Source organism: Anticarsia gemmatalis, chromosome 9 (genome assembly GCF_050436995.1).
Source record: "Anticarsia gemmatalis isolate Benzon Research Colony breed Stoneville strain chromosome 9, ilAntGemm2 primary, whole genome shotgun sequence".
Taxonomy (NCBI): Eukaryota; Metazoa; Arthropoda; class Insecta; order Lepidoptera; family Erebidae; genus Anticarsia; species Anticarsia gemmatalis.
The window spans coordinates 13,643,969-13,664,882 of record NC_134753.1 but is presented as its reverse complement, the minus strand read 5'-3'; the positions used below and the strand labels follow the sequence as shown (position 1 = coordinate 13,664,882).

Sequence of the window (20,914 nt, the reverse complement as noted above, 5' to 3'; positions counted from 1 at the left end):
AATGAAGGACTGATAGACAAGATAAATAATTGGGCTAATTAGTGGAATGATTCCATTTGACACGTATTTTTTGGCGATTGAAAAGAGTGGTCGTGATTTTCTTGCTATCTCTTCTCATAGGGCTCTACCGCCTTTCACCTAGTAGTAGATTCATTCATTGTTACGACTATAAGAGACGAATTTGACATAAATCATTTGATTTGGCTTTTGACTGGTAAAAGACCTTATAAAAGCCGTTTTCCCTTTTAAAACAGAAAGAGTATATTCCCCAGAGCTTAACTAATGAAAGATAAACGTTGTCATTATGTAACAAGTTAACAACAGTAGCTATTTGTGAATGGCGGATAAGTGTTCATAACAATGTGATAAGTATCGAGAGTTGTATCCTACTGAGGCCTATTTTACGTGAAATGTCTATTACAAGTACCTAATACGCACATTTTAGATATTCTATTACATAATTTGAAGTAAATAGTACCTACTTTGTAATAATACCTAACTGTGTACGTGATCAGTAACACACCACTGACTTTCGAAGTCACGAGTGTATAAAAAAAGGTCACTTGTTCTACAGTCTGACGAGTCGTTAGAGAGCCTTTACTATTACTATTTCTTAAGATGAAAATCAATAACTTTTAGTAGGTAATTCCATAAAAAGTAACAAAAATAAACAAAGTAGCAACACAGTATCAAGCAAGCTATTGTCAGCTTGCTGGTCATTGATGTACTAAATTCTGAATTTTGAATAGCTTCGCCAGCCGCTAACCTTTCATACAACGCTCTCTACTAAATTGTTGGACTATAGCGGTAAAAAGTTTAGAAAAATGATGACAATTAGAGTTTCTTTACAAATGGATACAAAGAGATAGAGATCCCTAATCGATATTTGACCATCGAGGGTCAAATCCCTCCTTTATTCTAGGAAGAAGTCTTCGTCCACCCGCGGGACAGTTATTAATAACTTGCTCAATACATAAATTTTAACTAGATACAAAACGACTTACGTCTAACAGAATCTAGAGATATTCAGCAAATTGAAAAAGTCAAACTACCTACCTAAATGACGATACTAATCAGTATTCAAGCACATCAATCCATAGTCACACACTTTCTTCCATTCTATTATAGTAACAAGTTCTTATAACGGGCGTCGCATGTACACTGAGAGTTATCAGTGCGGTCATTATTTGCCGGGAGGACAGATAGCGCGTACAATGTTATCTATCGCTGTGCGAGATGCTCGTATTGGGACGCTACAAGTTATTGTTTGTATAACTCTCCATCTAATCGCTGCTGATAGTAAAAGCTACTGTTTGATCGGTTTAAGTTTGATAGTAAAGTATTTGGTGTTGTCCCGCACTTGGCCAGCGTGGTGTACTCAAGGGCTAACCCCTCCTTCATTACGGGAGGAGATCTTTACTTAGCAGTGGGACATTAATAGGTTATTTCTTTTAACTTTGAGGCGAATCTTTGAAGAAATATGTATATTCTTTGGTCCCTAATTAACCCTGTGGGAAAAAGGCGTGATATTATTATGTATGTATGAGATTAGCCATGTTGGATATGTGTTAGTAGGTATGTAAACCGTATATACGAATAACATACACTTCACGTTTTAAAACCAAGTCCTGTCCGACTATTCGCGACAAACTGAAAAACTTAATAAACGGATTTTTAGGACACATAGATAATAAATGTTATTAATGAGCAAAGTTTTATGGTATTATTCAATTAAAGTGTAGATTAGCTGAAATATGGTGCATAGTTACTTAAATATTTCTGTAAATTAGTTGAAATAAATATAGAAGATATCGAAAATTGTTGCGATCGGGCTCCGCGTTTGTTAGACCAAGGTCTCCCGGATTGATTTATATGAGTATAAATATTACTAAGAATAGAAGGTTATCATCAAATGATTCTTTGCGCCGTCTATTTAAGAAATTATGTACGTTTTAGTGCTTTGACCGTATGATCTGAGTTCAGAGTGGAAGATGAGAAATCTTTACTTGTAACTTTAGTTTTTGCTGATTTATCTATGTTTATATTATTAGGAATGCGAAAGTCAGCTCGACTGTTACCTTCTATAGTTTACCCGCTTAGCCGATTTGGACGAAATTTAGGAGTGTTTAATATAAATGAACCCTTAAGCGGCTGAAATAGGGGATGAAATTTAGTACCGTTGGCGCAGGAGTCAGCTAGTCGTCAGTTAACTTCAAAAATCTAACAGTGGTGTAAGTATAGAAAATGTTTCACGTTTTCATAAAATACTTTGAGCGATGGAAAAACAGGCCTTCAACTAAAAAGCAAGAGAACCTAGAGGATTTCTAGACACTAGGTTTAATACGCAAAACGCCTTACATAATAGTATTAAGACATTTTTCTTACAATAAACATATTTTTTACTCAACCACGACAGAATTACGAAATATCATTCATATTGTAGATAATTCTTATTAATTTATTTAGTTGTAGGTATTCTTGAAGGGCAGACAGGCGGCATTATTAAATAAGGGCCTTGAGTTGCGTCATGTTTGATGCGATCTTCATATTAGATGTCTACTAACAGGGAGCATTGACGTCAGTGTACTTAACGGCGACATTTCCTTTAGACAATATTGTCGCCTCATTTAGTGCCTAATTCAAATTATTTACTACCTTTTGTTTGTTTCTTGTTTGTTTGTCGTATGGTTAGTGGTCAACCTAGTGTCAGAGTTGTTCAAGCCGCCCGAGAGGCCTTTGACGTGGCTTAACGACTGTTATCTTAGTAGACAACAACCGGGACCAACTTTTAACGTGCCCTCCGAAGCACGGAGACGCCCAGTTTAAATACTACTATGCGGTCACCCATCTATGAAACGACCGCGCCAATGGTTGCTTAACCCACAGATCGTTTACCGACCGGTGAGCGCAACTGGCTATGGGCGCCTCACATGCCTCACAACCTAAATACCCTCAATATATAAGGCAAAGTGTATCTATAAACTATAGTTTTCAAGTATCAAGTAACTTTCAATTCCAATACCATTTTTATAAAGATATTATAATATAAGATTAAGTCTAACATACTGTGAAGAAAGTATCAGTACCTAAATTTAAATAAATTGTATTTAATTATGAATTGTAGAATTCTTATTACAATTGCAATAAAAACTCTTATACAGTTTTTTTTTTCCCCTTAATGTCACACTGCTACGCAAAGGTCTCCAATAATATAACAAGTATAATATAAGGTATCTTAAAAAACTGTAGCAGTAACTAAAAGCCTCAAGTATTTTAACAATGTGTTAAGAGGGAAAAATATTGTCAAATATAGAGCCTACAGCAGAACCTAGAATTTTAGATATTTACTCAATCTTGTGTATAAAATAAAACAGTTGCTAGTAAACTAGACAAATAAGGATGTAATTATTAGTTAAGGAAAACCTAACTTATATTCAAATAGCAATAGTATACCAATTCAATCAATAATATAGACCTTCAACTATGAAAAAAGATGTCCTATTATTAAAATACATACTGAATATAACTAAGTAACTAGTATCTAAGGAACTATGTATCTTATTTATATGAAAAGCATAAAATATATATGCACTGTGTAAACAAATTCATATTTACTGCCAGAGATAAAATACAATGTTGTGTAGAAATTGTTAAATAAACATTATGATTGGCATTCTTAGAAGATCCATAAACTACTGGTGTTTGTTTTATTGTCTATAGGTGTAGATTCTTACAGGAGACTTTAAAATCTTCTACAGAATGGTTTAACATACATTAAAGGCACAGCAAACAATACAATGTTGTTTTGTAAACATTGAGAAGGCAATGAAAACAGTATGTTATTATGTCACAATACATGCACTGATTAATTACACAGGCCTGATTTATTACAATGCCCCACTAATTAAATTCAACCTCTTTTTATTTATTACTTTTATGTTTAACTGCAGTGGAAAAATTTAAATATAAATATTTATAAATCAGAAGTAACCTGTGGGTGTAAATGAAGGGCTCTAATAAGTATCTTATTAGACGTTTCAGTGGACACTTAACGAAGAGTAGGTACAACTGCTATTATTCTATAATTATATCATAAACAATCGCACGCGAAGATAAAAAGATTAAAAATATCAGAAAGTAGTAAATAGACACACAAATTAAAGACATAATCACTCACATGAAACACTGGCACAAAATATATATTTTTATGAGCTGTAAGAACAACCACTTTATATTCCTATGATTATATTAACAGCAAAATAGTTAATGTAATAGAAATAACTTCGTGAAAATATTATTGTGCGGGTCAACCAACTTAGCAACCTCGCTCAACAACTTTTTGACAACTTTGACAGTTGCCGTAATGTCCCTCGTTTCGTTCTGCAGTCTGCACATCAGCTGGAAGTAAATTCTTACGTTTGGACAACATTCAGTATTTTGCAACAACATGAAATATTGAATCGATAAATCAAAGTTTATTTTATTTTATTGAAAGCATCATATCAGATTTTATTATTAATCGCCATCGGTAATTTTTCATGTTTCACAAGGATTATTTGTTGACTTGCAATAAATTACGTCATAGTGTCAATGTCATGTGTCACGAGCTGATGTTTGTCAGCTGTCATATTAACGCGAGAATTCAGCGAAATCGGGGATTTGTGTTCCGCGACTAGTTATAATAAATTCCACACGAATTTTGCGGCTCGCATGTAACACAACAACATTCCGCCATGTGGGATCATATCATAGAATATTTGAAGGACCCGTTCCTAGTGATTAAAGTTCAAAACTTTTTTGGTGTCACATATAAAAGTAATCAAAGTGCACGAAACGAACAATCAGAGGTGTTACATTCCGATAGATTAGAGCGTTTGAATGAGGAGAACGATGTAAAGCAGCACAAGAGGATCCCTAGTAATATATCGAGTAGTTCCCAGTCCTCGTACGATACTGATACATCGGGGGACAGCGGCGGGAAGGAAGAAGTGGAGTGTTTGATAAACAATAAGTTCTGGTACTACTTGTTCCTGCTGGGCACGGAGCTCGGCGACGAGATCTTCTACGCGACGTTTATCCCCTTCTGGTTCTGGAACATTGATGGTGCTGTGGGCCGGAGAGTGGTGCTAGTATGGACTGTTGTCATGTATATTGGTAAATATAACCTTTCTTTAATGTTATCATCGTTTTATAAGCTATTTTAATATAATACACTAAATATATATGTGTAGTGTTACTTAATGTTATTTTTTATGACTGTTTGCTCCAAGCTCCAATAATAATTTAAAAAAGGAACTTTGTCTCTCAGCACAATTCCTTTTTTGAAATAAAAAGAATATGCCTACCACTTATTTAAAAGTGTTGAATAGATTAAATTTAACACCTACTTATTCAATTATAATTGTTAAAGGATTAAATATATTCCTAATTGTTCAAAATAATTATTATACACCTTCATAAAATAGAAGTTCTAAAATAATTTACTACACTGATTATTTTCAAAGTCTTGATTGTGACAGTGAATTTTGTTAATTCATAAGGTATGTTAATATTTATATTGATATTTTGCCTAACCCCTCCCTCATTACGGGAGGAGACCCTTGCCCAGCAGTGGGACACTAATGGATTAAATTTATATATTTTTATTTTGCCTAAGGGTTGAACCAACAGCAACATTTATAGTAGAATAAAAGAGAATAACTAAAATAGAAACCAAGTCTATTCACCTATTGTGTGACTAAAATTAGTTCAAATAATATTGGAAGTACAAAAAACTAGCCATTATATTATCTAGTAATAGCATGCTGTGGGTTGAAAGTGTTACTGACCATGGTGATACTCAAATATGTATAAAATAATATTTAAATAATAAAATAAGATAATATAAGGCTGATTTATAAACTACTAGCTTGCCTGAGTCGTTGTCAATGTCAAACATTTCCTTGGGGTAAAGAAATCCTGTGTTGATCCAGGATATAAACTATCAGTTTACAAAATTTCATTTAAACTGGTCCACATGTTTTATTGTGAAAAAGTAACATACATGCATACATTAATCCATACTTAATCACTTTCAGTTGATACAAATCAACAGTAAGTTGTTAGTTCTAGATAAGTTCAAATTTATAAAAAAAAGTTGTGGAATAATTTATTGCCATAGGTACAAAAATATGATGAATATGTGACAGTAGAGATTTATATATTTTTGACTATCCATTAAAATGTGTAATATTATCTAATTTTAATTAAGTTTTTTTTGGTTGTTTTTATTATACATTAATCTTATTTTTGGATAAAGTAAGAAAATATAAGTATAATAGCCCATAAATTTAAATAATACATTAATCTGATAACATAATATTCATCGCATGTTTATTTATCTATTGACTAAGACAGCTATAAAGATAACAATTAACATTTCCAAGACATACTTTTATAATTAAACTGTAGATAACTAGATCGACACCACCGCAGATCCACCCACCAAGGATTCTTAACATCGAAAAGGTGACGAGTTTCAACTCAATTACCAAAGGAAAAAGCAAGGCACCGGCTGTTGTGTATGAAATACACAAACATTCTGCCATTTGCAATATTATTCCTATGTAATATGCCAAGTGAATTAGAATAGGCGCGTTGCCTATTGCAAGTCACCAGGCATCATACCAAACCCAAAACTGTTGAGAAATACCAATATTATACTTTGCCCGACTCAGGATTCCAACCAGGGACTACCATTTGATTTACACCACAGATGTAGATGCTAACATTAAGCCCTTTGATCAGTTACTAAGCAATCAGCACAAAGGGCAATATGTGCCTTCACAATCATACAATTGACCATTGTGGCTCACACTATAATAAAATGACATTTGGTTAGTATCTCACATCGACACATATTGACCGATAGTATTAGGTAGATAATAGAAACGTTATCACTGCTGACTCATAGTTGTGTGAACATGCCAATGATATTACTCATTGTTGGTGTAATAGAAATATTATTAAGGAATCTGATAACTTAGGTACTGGTATTGAATATTTCTATGGTGCAAAGTGTAAATTCGTGCTATGACGTGTGTTCGGTTTGAATGCGCATGAATAGTGTTTATTACCACTCCATACTGGCATAACTCCATTTCTATAGGAGTTATGTCAGACGTCAGTTATGATAAGTATTAAGGAATCTAGATTGTGACTATATTATGTTGCTACTATGTCCTGCCTGCAACTTCGACCGCGTGAAACGATTCCCGGGGTAAAAAGTATGCTATGTGTTTATCCAGGTTATAAGCAGTTTACCAATTTTCATTAAAATTCGTCCGGTAGTTTTTTCGTGAAATAGTAACAAACATACACATTACACATCCATACTTAAGAACTTTCGCATTTATATTATTAAGTAGGATAGGATAGTAGAACTAGCGGCCCGCTCTGCCCCGTTTGTTTTTCTGTTAATTATGCATTCAACAAAGGGGATACACGTTAGAGAAGCTGCAGGGTCTAGTTTCCAATAAGGGCAGTGAAAAAGTGGTCACTTCATTTCTGTTTACATTTTTGTTATATTGGGGGCTATTAGAAAGTAGCTTAAAATATGAGTGTTACTATTTCTGCCAATTTTAGTAAGAAGAATCTATACTAATATTATAAAGCTGAAGAGTTTGTTTGTTTGTTTGTTTGATTGAACGCGCTAATCTCAGGAACTACTGGTCCGATTTGAAAGATTCTTTCAGTGTTAGATAGTCCATTTATCACTTTACGGCCATTAGAAGCAGAGTAGCGACAAAAAATGTTTCAAAAACGGAGAAAATTTTCACCCATTCTCTCTTAAGTGACGCAAGCGAAGTTGCGCGGGTCAGCTAGTGTTTTATAAATGTCATGTCGCATTGCAATGATATCATTCAGAATTTGTACTTAGCTTAATTAACGGTCATTTCACTCGGCGACCTCAATCTGTTGCACGATAACGTTTTGAGCAAATAAAAAATAAGCCTAGATACAATTTAGTAATACGAGTCTTAATATACCTAATACTCTAGTAGATAGGTACATAATAATATTTTGTTAGCTTGAGACCACGCGTACTTGCGCCGGAAAAATCCAGCACTTCTACGGCACACACTATGGCATGAAGGTATAGCTTAGTTAAAATAGGTCATAGGTATTATATAATATAGTGAATGACATAAATAAGAAAGTGCATAAAACATTATTGTCCCGAAGCCTGACGTTCCTAGAGTCAATCATATCATGTGACGTGCGAACACTTCAGATTGTGCACTTCTTCACGGATTAGTTAGTAACTACAATACACTATACGTTGTTATACTAGTACAACTGTAATGGATATTTACTCCATAAATGTTTACTCGTGGATGAACAGTTCAAAAGACTATAAAACTCAAAAAGGAATATAGTTATACCTTCTTCAAAGAAAAGGAAATAGTAGTCGTTAATTTACACTGAATTAATGATCTAAGACCAGATAAAGTTGATTTAGATGGAGATAATGATTATAGATGGTAGCACAAAAAAAAGATCTGTCTTGTATCTATAGTAGCTATCAATTGACTAATAGTCATAACATACTCAAGAAAACTCTACGTAGGTATTTTGCATAAAAGAAGACTCACTGTAAAGAAAAGCATCTTATCATCACTATTTGTAGACAACAAAATTTTTGTAAATTTTCTGTTGGAATCAAACCTACGATCCCTCTTGGAACACAACACTACAGTAACCACTGTGCGTTATACATTACATGTTACGATATCATCAAAGACTAACGTCTGCCTAACACCTTACACTTCTACTGTTGAAATATATTGTAAAACATCATGATTGTGTATTCCAGGCCAGGGCTTCAAAGACATAATCCGCTGGCCGCGGCCCGGCTACCCGGTGAAGAAGCTGCAGTCCAAGTGGGCGATAGAGTACGGCATGCCGTCCACGCACGCCATGGTGGGCGTCTGCATACCATTCTCAATACTCTTCTATACTATAGATAGGTAAGTCAATGGCTACGTACCATAATATTATGCTGTGAGGCATTAGTTGGACGGCAAAATCGAATACCTATATGTAGATAAAGAGAGTCGAGTCGGTTTTTTTGTTCGTTAAGTACTGCCGAACCGAATATGTGTGTAGCAAGCCTGACGCGTCTTCACATTTAACAAAATAACTTTATTCTGGTAACCAAAATACTTACGATTTAGATGTAATAGTATTTGCTTGAATTGCTTGAGCTTTGCAGAGAAAAACTTTAAACTTAAATGGATAATGTCTACTCACTCGGGATTCAAACCCGACTGCATTAGATTCTTACACACGCAATAAAAACTGTCGATTTTAATTTAGCGACGTCAAAACTGGCTTACAATTTCTTATCATTTATTTTCCGTAGCCCTTATAAACTGGTCGCAAATTAGTTTGACACTCATAAAGCAAGTATTTAACGTGGCTGATGTTATTTCGGCAGGTACCAGTATCCAGTGCACTGGGGTATAGTGCTGGCAGTGTCGTGGTGTACCCTCATCTGTGTCAGCAGAGTGTACCTGGGAATGCACAGCGTACTGGTAAGTACTTAGTTATTGATTACGCATTTAAAACTAAGCACTGCATAAAGTGTGAATATGGTGAAGAAGTGATATTATATTTGACGTTTTCTGTGTCTTTATGCTTTCAAAAATAAACTTCTGAATCGAATATTACAATACACATCAAGAGGAGGAACTTAAGTTACTATTTAGAGAACATCTACTATTAATTAGGCACTATTTTCAACGATCGTTTCCGTTAGCACTAAACAGTGAGTAGAATAGAGTGGCTTGATCACGCTGTCAAATTTCAAGTCCAATTGACGGACAGAACCAACAGACGGTTTAGTTATGTACCCAGCAAATGTCGTTAGGATACAGTTTTATAAAAATATTGAAGTCAAACTTACAAATCAGCGAAAGCTAGTGAAATAAAAAAATCACACACTTTCTACTACCACAATAAGTCGTTATATTTAAGGACTAGCTGACCCGCGCAACTTCGCTTGCGTCACATAAGAGAGAATGGGTCAAAATTTTCCCCGTTTTTGTAACATTTCTTAGCGTGATGATATATGCCTAGCCTATAACCTTTTTCGATAAATGGGCTATCTAACACTGAAAGAATTTTTCGAATCGGACCCGTAGTTCCTGAGATTAGCGCGTTCAAACAAACAAACAAACAAATAAACAAACAAACTCTTCAGCTTTATAATATTAGTATAGATTAGCATAGATAGGTACTCGTGAATAAAACAACACTATGTTGACAAAACAAAGAGCTTGTATATTCACGGTACTTTCCGTATCATAGAGAAGCAATGACGTAAATATATGCGTATAGAAAACCCTGTGATCTAAGGAAATGTTGACTTTTCTAAGTCAGTTTCCTTCCTATACGATTACGTGAATGGAAAACCAAAGAATATATCAAAAGGGTTATCCTTTAAGAAAACGATGTCATGTGAGTTATCTCCAGGTGATGTACTTATTGCGCAGGAGATCTTTCAAAGATTGTCTTATCCTTCTGTTTGATAACGATCGAACATCTGTCGAATATATAGATATTGCTTAATTTATATTGAGAAGTTATACATATACAGCCATTCTCTACCACTATCGACTACTGAAAACCGGCTAGCTATCGAAACATTTTGTATGACGGTTCAACGCCTCTAGAGAGCGTCGAAAAAACTATTTTTGCAGTACATTTTAAATGTCAAAAAGTCGATACTCGAAAGTACCGGCTGTATCGCGCCACTACACTTATCCTTTAACTCAGTGGTCGTTAAACGCAGCCCGTGTACCGCATTGCAGCCCTCAGGCGGTATCCGTTTAGCCCGTTGCGCCTCCCTTCCTGGACCATTTGTTAGGCAAATAATGCGCCCTAAAATACTTTATTGGATATTTTATTAATAGGTATCGGCAGAATTCACCATCGCACTAAAAAAAACATACGATTGAGATAAAATCGACTCTTTTTTTCCTCATTCTTTTTGTTCGGTTAGCGTGCGTCTATAATTTAAACTAACTACAAGATCTATAGACGACTCTTAAATGCAACTGTTTATCAGCCAGCCAGAATAAAGACAACAGAAACTTTGTACATACATACACGCATTGATATCTCTTAATTACCATTAACCAAGCAGTTCTCGTTATTTACTTTATCTAATAACTAACCTTCGCGTGAAGGTCAAAGGTGCGAAACAGGAAAAGTTTTTATACAAGTCTAGTAGGTACGGTAATATAGTATTGGTGAATTCAATCAATTAATCAAAATAACTTTGCTACCTACACGTTTTTATAATAGAACACAAATCACATATTTTACTATAATACTTATGGTATAAAAATACTACCCAGTACCTACGTATTTTTAGGTGCAACTTCAAACTAATAGTCCTTATTAATATTTACTCAAACTAAATAAATATGTGTACTATTCAAATATTTATATATCGCCCTGGAAAGATACCAACGACAGTAGCGTCACAAATTCACTAATTTCCTAAAAAAATAACTGCGTTATGTTAAAACATACGAAAAACAAAGAAGATCGCTTAAGACTTTAGTGTAATATGCGCCGAGTCGTCAAGCAATTATTTAAGGTAAAATCACCCGAGTAATAAAAAGTAGATAGTTATTACAAATCTTGCAACGCGAAAGTTTAAAATTAAGTTAGTTTTAATAAGTAATTAGTTTTTATTTTAGAACATTACACGGGAATAACCGCGAACAGTCAAAAAGCTTGCTACCAAAGTAATAAGCGTCAAAACTTTCTTAACTAAAATGCAAATAAGCGATAATTCCCGTATAATATTAACTGCTTTACTAATAAACGTATAAGCTCTCATAGTTTTAAAATTGGTGGACACTGACAAAACATTATGTAACTAACTTTTGCCCGCGACTTCGTTGGCGTGGTTTATGACTAAATACAGAATGTTTATACAAACTTTCATCCCCTATTTTATTCCCTTGGGGGTAGAATTGATTAAGTCCTTTTTAAGCGGATTTCTACGTTATAACATCTACCTGCGCCCGATCTGTCAAGTCGTTTGGGCTGTGCGTTGATAGATTACTTTGTCAGTCAGTCAGTCAGTCATCTTTGAGTTAAATATATTTGGCTTTCACGATGTTTATTAGTAAGGCAGTAAGAGATTAAACTTTATAAATTAAAATTACTATATTGCAATGTTTCAGGACATAGCAGCAGGTCTGCTCCTGGCCACGGGGCTGGTGTCGGTCCTGATCCCAATAGTGGACAAACTGGACGGGATACTGCTGACGTCACAGTTGGCGCCGCTTGCCATCATCACTGTCTCAATACTGGTTATTGTGTTCCATCCTAATGCTGACAAATGGACACCTACCAGGTATGAAATATCATGTTTAATTTTGAAATTTATTTGTAAATTTAACTGCACGTTTGGCGCAGTGGTTTAAGCGGTCACCTCGCCGCAACAACCGTAGCGCCGCGTGTGGTGGGTTCGAATCCCACCCGGGACAAATCTTTGTGTGATGAGCACGAGTATTTGTTCTGAGCCTGGATGTTAATGTATCCATAAAAAAGTATGTATTTAGAAGTATATAAGTATGTTTATCAGTTATTTGGTTACCTTAGTACAAGCTCTGCTTAGTTTGAAATCAAATGACCGTGTGTGAGTTGTCCAATGAAATAAAAAAAAAATTTTGAAAGCTTAAATTGGTTCAACAAAAAAATAACAAGGCAATTGATACAGCTAGATTGAACTGGTTTAATCAACGGCGGCGGAGTAAATGAGATTTGTCTTTTATGAAATAATGAAGCAATGACATTTTTTATGATCAAATCATTAATCATTTTTCGTTGCGCTCATTAACCTTAGTGTAGATGTTAATGATTTAATAAAAGTCAAAAATTACACAGCTCTTGTGTATAAACCAGTACTTTAAGCAAGTGTCCAAAAATTAAACCAACATATAAACCATGCTTTGCTTGTTCTTTGCGTGCATTTCCACGGAAGCAGAGCTCGGCAGACCGCAGAGTAGTCGACTACGAATCAACCAATCACACTATTCTATCATCAATTTATTAATCATTATATTTGAGGAGCTCGTGGCTTAGTTAACAACAGCCGCACGGATCGATCTCTGAGGTTAAGCTACGCTTGCCGAGGTTGTTCCATGGATGGGTGACCATCTTATACATATCGAGTTTCTCCGTGTTTCGGAAGGCACGTTAAATTGTGGGTCCCGGCTGTCATTTTCGAAGATCTTTGACAGTCGTTAACAGTAGTCAGATGCTTGAAAGTCTGACAACCAGTCTTACCGAAGGGTATCGTGTTAATACCTAAGTAACTGGGTTGTGGAGGTCAGATAGGCAGTCGCTCCATGTAAAACACTGGTATCCGGCTGCTTCCGGTGAGACTGGAAGCCGACTCCAACATAGTTTGGAACAAAGGCTAAGCGAATATATATATTTCCACTAACACAGAGTGGAGATATGAAGCACTATGATTACTCAATACGCGGTCTACTCCACTTCGCTCCGCCCAGCTCCGTGTCTATTCAATCCTCGTATTTCATCACTATATAAGACAGTAATCGAACTGACATTAAAATTGAAGACATATGATTCACTTGAAGTTTGAATAACCGATAAATTAGATTGATTCATGAACTATAACTTCTAAATAACTTGACGTTAGTCACTAAATATGTTCTGTCATGAATCATTGTCAAATAGTCTGGTATACTCACACGTGTATTTGTCACACGTAGCTCCCATTAATAAAGATTTATTTATAATAAACTATAATATAAGCATTTTGTAAATAATGACCTACAAAGGTAGACTAATACAACTTCGATCAACATCAGACGTTCAAATGTAAATAAGAACAGTAAATGTAGAACTTCAAATAGATAATGTTTGTCAAACGTGCCACTCAAGAGTACGTGTATTACTGTAGATGACCGGTATAGCATAAAAATGTGCAACTATATTGTTATTCACAAAAAAATTGCATATACTGTTTATGACCATCAATTAAAGGTATTCAATCTGAAACAATACTTTTCCATTCCAGAGAGGACACAACAATGATAGTGAGCGTATGCGCCGGCATCCTCACCGGCTCCTGGGCCAACTACCAGCTGGGCAACATGTCGGCCAGCGAGTTGGACCCGCCATACGAAATCATATGGCCTTCCAAAGAAATGTTAGGCTGTACAATACTAAGAACAATACTAGGATTCTGCGGGGTCCTAGCCACGCGAGCATTCGGCAAGTCAATATCATATGCCTTCGTTTGCGCCTTGTTGGGCAAAGATAAGAACGAATTACGTAATTCAGAGAATAGTTTGGACAATAAGAATAAGATAATAGTGGAACTGAGTTATAAGTACTTTACGTACGCGATGATTGGGTTTAATACGACGTATGTGTTCCCTAATGTGTTCGGTCTGTTAAGAATTGACAGGCCTACTTATTATACTGAGATATAATTCTAGTCTTTTGTGGCTGGTGTGAGGTCTTATGGAAGTAAAATATAAGAAAAATAATGTTTTGTGCCACCTAAAGACATTATTAATATTTCCCGACGTTTCGGCCAAATAACGTCGGCTATTTGCGGAGTGCATCAAATATCGTAACTTCCAATATGTTATCGTGTTGAAGGATCATTTTAAGTATAAAAGAAAATCATTATGGATAAAAAAACATCGTCCATGAGCGAGAGATACGTTGATAGCGAGAGATAGAAATACTACATATTTTTTTGGCTGTTTTACTTTCATAAGATCTCATACAAATATCGGGTGCTGTGTATCAATCAGACGTATAACTGAGTTACATGTATGTGTTTTGTATGAGTTATTTTTCTATTTTTCTACTAATTGAATGGTCCTACTTGTGATGTAGCACAACGCTCTTTATCGTTTAGTATTTTGTTTTATACAAGACTTGGAAACAAGTAAACATGCTTTGAAAAGGGCACATGTAATGACTATGCATAGTGACATGCGCCCTTTTTGAAATTGCATATATAGTTGTCTTGTTCTATCGATAGATGCCGCTGATTGAATAAAAAGTTGATTTTTCTGATCGGCAATTATATGACTGTTTTTTTCTTCGAAAATCAGCAGTCAAACGAGTTGGATTCGATTAATTATTTTATATTGTTCAGAATTTGTAAAACTGCGTCGACAGATGGCGTTAGAATAGTGAATAATGATTGGGTTTAAATGTGTGCTAGTGACGAAAAGAGAAGGAAATGAGAGAGATATTTTTGTGTAGATTTCTGCTTACCCACCATTAATCACGGCGTGATATTACACAAGTCAATACGATAGAAACACAAATAAAAAATATATTATTACAAAACTTTTTTTAAAATACGAGCCTGCGTCTCATATGAAACATGCGTAGAAATACTAAACTCGTACCATTTCAAACATGCGAACTATGTCATAACCAAAAGTGTCGTAGGAATGTGGCTATGTGTAAGTGCGAGCGAGAGAGTTTGATAAAATGACACGATTTCATTTAATGTGTTGTTATGGCCCGAGTGTAATATTATTAATTGTTGTGGTAAAGCTATTACGTTACTTTCGCTAACGGGTACGAACCCATATTTGGAATCTTAATAATTATGCATTATATCTGCTCAAAAGAGAAAATGGTTTCTGATAACCCACTGAAACACACACAACACTGTTATTTGCGAAATTAACCTATTTTAGCCAAAATGTTATGTTTTTTCGAAACTAACCTAATATGGGTGTTTGCGTAAGGAACTGAGGTTTGGCGATAAAAAAGTTTTGTAATAATAGCAAAGTATAGGATTATATGCACGCACAAAATCTTTAGTAGTTATGAATAATAATATAATAGAATCACAAGCTTCCACGGAGCTTAGGTTAGTGATAGCGAACAAAAGCGAGGCTAAATGAATAATATGTTCAAAAGTTGTTAGTTTTATATACAAGTGTATTTTCATATATTACATCACATTTGTTGGTTACGTGCCTATAGTATTATATTTATATGTATTTTGGTTGTATACTTTAGAATAGCTTACACCAGATTAAATTACTGCTCAATTAGTGTTGAAAATATTGGCATGTCATTACAGAATACGGATTTTAATTCTATCATCACTGTTTTCTTTAAGAAATGACTATTCAATTGCTGGGCTTAGGCTTTACGGGCACCACGCCTCATGGGGATTTAGCATGCCCTCAAGAAATGTATTAAATAAATTTTAGGCATATATATAAGTTTTCAACACGAATTGTTCATTTTGAACGATCTATAGCTACGATATAATATATTATTAGGATCTTAACCATTGACCTAGATAGGGCCAGCAATAACTAATAATTATACAAATTATTAATTCTAATAACTACTTTATTATAGTTTCCTAGTTTCTGGTTTCGACTATTCTAAAGTATAAACCATTCACAGTGATATCACAATATACTTTAACAATGTTACACTGAACATTTATATAAAGTTACTTATATAAAGAGTATATAATATGTATGTAACATGTACACACGTACACACGTACAGTGCGCTTGATGTGTTTTAGCATCGTTGTTATAATTCCGCTGTCAAAGTTACAACACTGATCAAAATATTATTATGTTGAGAATGTATATGTATTGTTGTAAGAAGTGTGGATAGACTGCAAGAAACTTCTTGTTAAGTGTGACTAGAAATAAAATATTTATATAAATATAAACGGTTTAAATATTGCTATAAACGGTTTTGAAGTACAGAAAATAATTCTTTATCTAGAAGTGGTCTGACCTATAATGATGGTTTCTAATTCTTTTAAACTTTATTCTATAATATTAAATTACTCACAAGGGAAGGGAAACTGGGCTTTAATAAAATAACATAAGGAACCAAATAAGGATTTAATAGGTATTATGGGAGGATTCATATTACAATATCTGGGGATTAAATTGCTGTGTAGATGACTAAAGAAGCAGGTCTTTTATTTAGTCTCTAAGAGCATTAACTATGATATAAATTCTGTAATTCTGGGGTAGGTAAATGGTTCATCGTATTGTTTGTTTATGAACATGTTTAATGTATTGTTGTCTATCCACACTTGTTATATAAACAAGAGTATGTATTGAGGTTGTGAGGTTCAGGAGAGAACAGAAAGTGCCTAGTTACAATGTGATGGCTCCTATAACTGCGCAACAAGGTACAGTCACGCTGACAATGTTAGATTATCTTTGCTTTAGAGAAACGAATAAATTCATTTGGCATGGGTAATACTTAAAATTTATGGTAACTGCTGTTTGAATTAAAATATAATCTACTAACTACGTCTTAATTTTAGAGTCAAGATCACCCAAATTCGTAGAAGAACTAACTTTTGCTGTGTTATGTCAGTCGTGCAATATTCCTTGGATATATTTCTATGTGCAAATATATACTTTCAGATATAGGGCTCTTTCAATTTAGACGTTTCGTGTCGTACGGCTGCCGCACGTTAACCGTGCCGCTGGTTATAGCCCGCTGCCGTACCGCTGCGGTACGTTAGCCGTCCGACACCAAACGCCTAAATTGAAAGCGTATCTGACTGCCGTGCGTTTGTATGTTAGTGTTGTTTTAAATTCATGTGACAGCAGTGTAGCCATGGACTCTGACGAAGAAACATTACTGTTAGTGCTCCTGTTAAAAAATATCAAACAGAAACAAAAACGCCGCGCCCGTAAAAGAACACTACCGATGTTTTCATTAACATGTAATTTTGGTGATTTCCATATTCTTTATCCTAGGTTAAAACAAGACCCAAGCAAATTTTTTAATTACTTAAGAATGTCAAGAGAATGTTTCTACGAATTACTCAATAATTCAATTTCATTTATAAATTCTTCCACGTCTATATCATCTATTTTAAGCAAATAATAAACATGAAAATTCAATGAAATTAGCTGTCACGTTTAGTCACCGCACTATTCAACAGCGAAATGAACACGTGGAGCTTGTGACGTTGCCGTCCTGTCGTCGTGCGTTCTCGGTACCGACACCGCACTGTTGCCGCACCGTGCGATTTGTATGAAAACAAATGACCGTCCGTGCACCGTACGACAAACGCACCGTTTCGGCACTGCTGCGGTCCGACACGATACGGCTAAATTGAAAGAGCCCATAGACATAACTCTTGTCAAGTCTTTAAACAGCTTGTTCAATTTCTTATAATTATTTTTTTAGTGACTGTGTCTTGTTGCTTAGTTATATCATGATTATGTTGCTTTAATATAATGTACAATGATTTATTATGTATATAGTTGATAGAAAACTATTTATGTTGTTCAAACATATTTGTACTTGCATTCCTAAACGGTATTTTTATTATTATTAATGAAAATAAATGAAGATTTATGGTGATCATTGTATTTTTATATTTTGTTCGTTTAAGAACTCATTGATGAAATGTTTTTTTTATTGCAGTACTTTAAATAGCTAATTTATTTTCGGAGGAACTGTGTTTATTTTTTTGGATATAGACAGTATTTCGGCATCCTTGCTAGTCTGTAGCACTTTTCCATTTTTCCATTCTGTTGTAAATCTACAGAAATATCTTGCTGTTCCGATTGAACTTCCACGACTGCTTACAATACACCTAGCAGCCTTACTCCCGATAGTATCGAGTCGAAAATCAAATTTGATTGGTTCGAACAAATGTCAAATCGTAGTTTAAAAAAAAACTAGCGCTTGATTGAACGCTGGTTTAAAGTGAAACTTATAGGATTGTTTGATGTAGATTATGTTCATTGGAACTAGCGTTTGATCAGCGATAATTTAAAAAGTTTAATACTGCGTTATAAAAAAAATATATATTATTCCGCCAAAAAATACCCAAGAAATAACGATAAATGTGAATCAAACTACTGCGGGCAAATAGATATAAAACAATGTAGGTACCTATCTCTTTACAAATATATGTAGGTTAAACCATCCAGTAAAATACCCAGGAACTATAATTGTCCCATATTCAGTACCTAATAACTTGTTGAAAACCCAAAATAAAACCCATTGTTCTGTATATAGAGGTATTACCGCTGGGAATTAATACTTTTATATATAGACTATGTATTTATAACATACTGTGTTGTGTTCCGTTTGGAAAGTTCGCAGTTAATTTAGGTTTTTGTAAAAACCGCTCTTGCACTGTTTCGGTTGTTGTGGTTTCGGGAACTTTTAATACCTACTTATAACTTTAATATCTATATTCAGTTAGAAAGTCAGGTAATTAGAATATCTATGTCATTGCTTAGTATAAATGCGAACAAATATTATTAATTGTACAATTTGAACCCCTAAAGTTACTTTAATTAAAATTAGGCTACTTTTGATAAATATTTATATATAAACAAAAGAAAGACCGATAGTACCTACTTTGGTACCCAGAAGTCAAACTTGAGAACACATGACCATATAGATACACAACAAACCTCGGCACTGAAGCAATCCAACCCAATATTTATCACAAATTATGACTTTACCCTGCCAATTTTTCTTCTAGTTCTAGCTCAAACTGCTTCTACAAATAATAGATTTATATAAACTGTACCAAGACACCCCGTGTAGTGCATTAACCACGGTGAGTATTTATAGCGACTCTTCTAAGAATAGACTTACTGTTAAACTATTTGTGTGAGTTCGGCACCGTCATCGTGAGTATGTTTGAAGGCATGGCGTTTAATCAAAACTCACGACTGATCTCATTGACCGGGAAAAGGAAAATAAAATGTAATTTTGTAAAAAGTAGATTAAATGATGAGTATTTAAATCATTATATGTTAGTAGCCAGTACAATCCGGTTTTAAACAAATAATCATTTACTATTTTAGCCGCTTAGTGGCTTGCATTTGGAAAAATAGTATGTAGCCGTATGTTTGATCCGTTCATCAAAATTCGTTCATTTATTCTTGCATGAAAACGTTTGTAAAGCATACAAGCCCATGTACCTATGTGATTCCTCGCAGTGTTTTTATAATAATAAAATAAGTCTTTATTTGGAACTAAATAACAATGAAGTTCCATTTAAATCTTATCGCCCTGACAAATGTTTCCAAATAAATCGGTTCGGAGTTTTAATCAAATAGATCGAGCTATTTTTTATATAATACAAGTAACTATGGTTTAGTGAAGCATTTTAATAAATGCAAAATCACGTGTAACATTGAAAGCGCTCATAGCCAGTTGCGCTCACCGGTCGGTAAACGATCCATGGGTTAAGCAACCATTGGCGCGGTCATTCTATAGATGGGTGACCGCATAGTTGTACTTGAACTGAGCGTCTCCATGCTTCGGAGGGCACGTAAAAAGTCGGTCCCGGTTGATGTCAATTAAAATAACAGTGGTTAAGCTATGTCAAAGGCCTTTCGGGCGGCTTGAACAACTTTGACACTAGGTTGACAACTAACCATACGATAGATATACCTACATGCATTTAACATTTTTTTCGAGTCCACGTGACAGATAAGACAGGGTTGGCTTCAAACAGTAGGCACTATATAAGTTCACTGGTAGTTGTTTCTCGAAACATATTGCTCTTGTTATCGTGTGTGTCAGAACAGAGACGTCAATCAGGACGATTGCTGCATCGTTCTGATAACATATGACTGTAAGGATCTGTGCTTAATGAACCATTTTAAAATTTGATCGATGGTTCGAACCCGAGGCAACACCAAAGACTTTTCGAAGCTATGTCTTTATTCGAAAAAAAGAACATTTGTTTCAACGGTGAAGTAAACGTCGTGATACAACCTTGCATACCTGGTAGTTCTTTAGAACAGTTCTTGAAGGTATGCAAAGTCCCCAACCCGTTGGCCAGCGTGACAAACTCATGGCTTTACCC

At 34.8% G+C, this 20,914-nt stretch overlaps 2 protein-coding genes across 4 annotated transcripts in view; one reads left to right on the top strand and one right to left on the bottom strand.

Moving 5' to 3' along the window:
• The window catches only part of mv (lysosomal-trafficking regulator mauve), a 61,945-nt gene extending 57,620 nt beyond the window's left edge, over positions 1-4,325 (bottom strand). For 2 of the 3 annotated variants that reach the window (XR_012959614.1, XM_076118172.1), the window contains exon 1: positions 4,178-4,325. The gene's annotated coding sequence lies outside the window, so the exon portion shown is untranslated. Of the gene's footprint in view, positions 1-1,056; positions 1,332-4,177 lie in introns of those variants that run through there. The other variant, XR_012959615.1, reaches the window with a different exon arrangement.
• A 280-nt stretch (positions 4,326-4,605) lies between these two features.
• On the top strand, positions 4,606-18,438 carry LOC142975518 (sphingosine-1-phosphate phosphatase 2-like). Its single transcript, XM_076118428.1, has 5 exons — positions 4,606-5,154; positions 8,855-9,008; positions 9,479-9,575; positions 12,243-12,415; positions 14,111-18,438. Exons 1-5 carry the CDS (start codon positions 4,734-4,736, stop codon positions 14,526-14,528), a joined length of 1,263 nt encoding a protein of 420 aa, XP_075974543.1. The 5' UTR covers positions 4,606-4,733; the 3' UTR covers positions 14,529-18,438.
• Positions 18,439-20,914: the final 2,476 nt, after the last annotated feature.

Coding starts and splice junctions, on each gene's coding strand:
- LOC142975518 (XM_076118428.1), top strand. CDS start 4,734: ATGTGGGATCATATCATAGAATATTTGAAGGACCCGTTCCTAGTGATT. Junction 5,155..8,854: donor GACTGTTGTCATGTATATTG/GTAAATATAACC, acceptor TGTGTATTCCAG/GCCAGGGCTTCAAAGACATA. Junction 9,009..9,478: donor CTCTTCTATACTATAGATAG/GTAAGTCAATGG, acceptor TTATTTCGGCAG/GTACCAGTATCCAGTGCACT.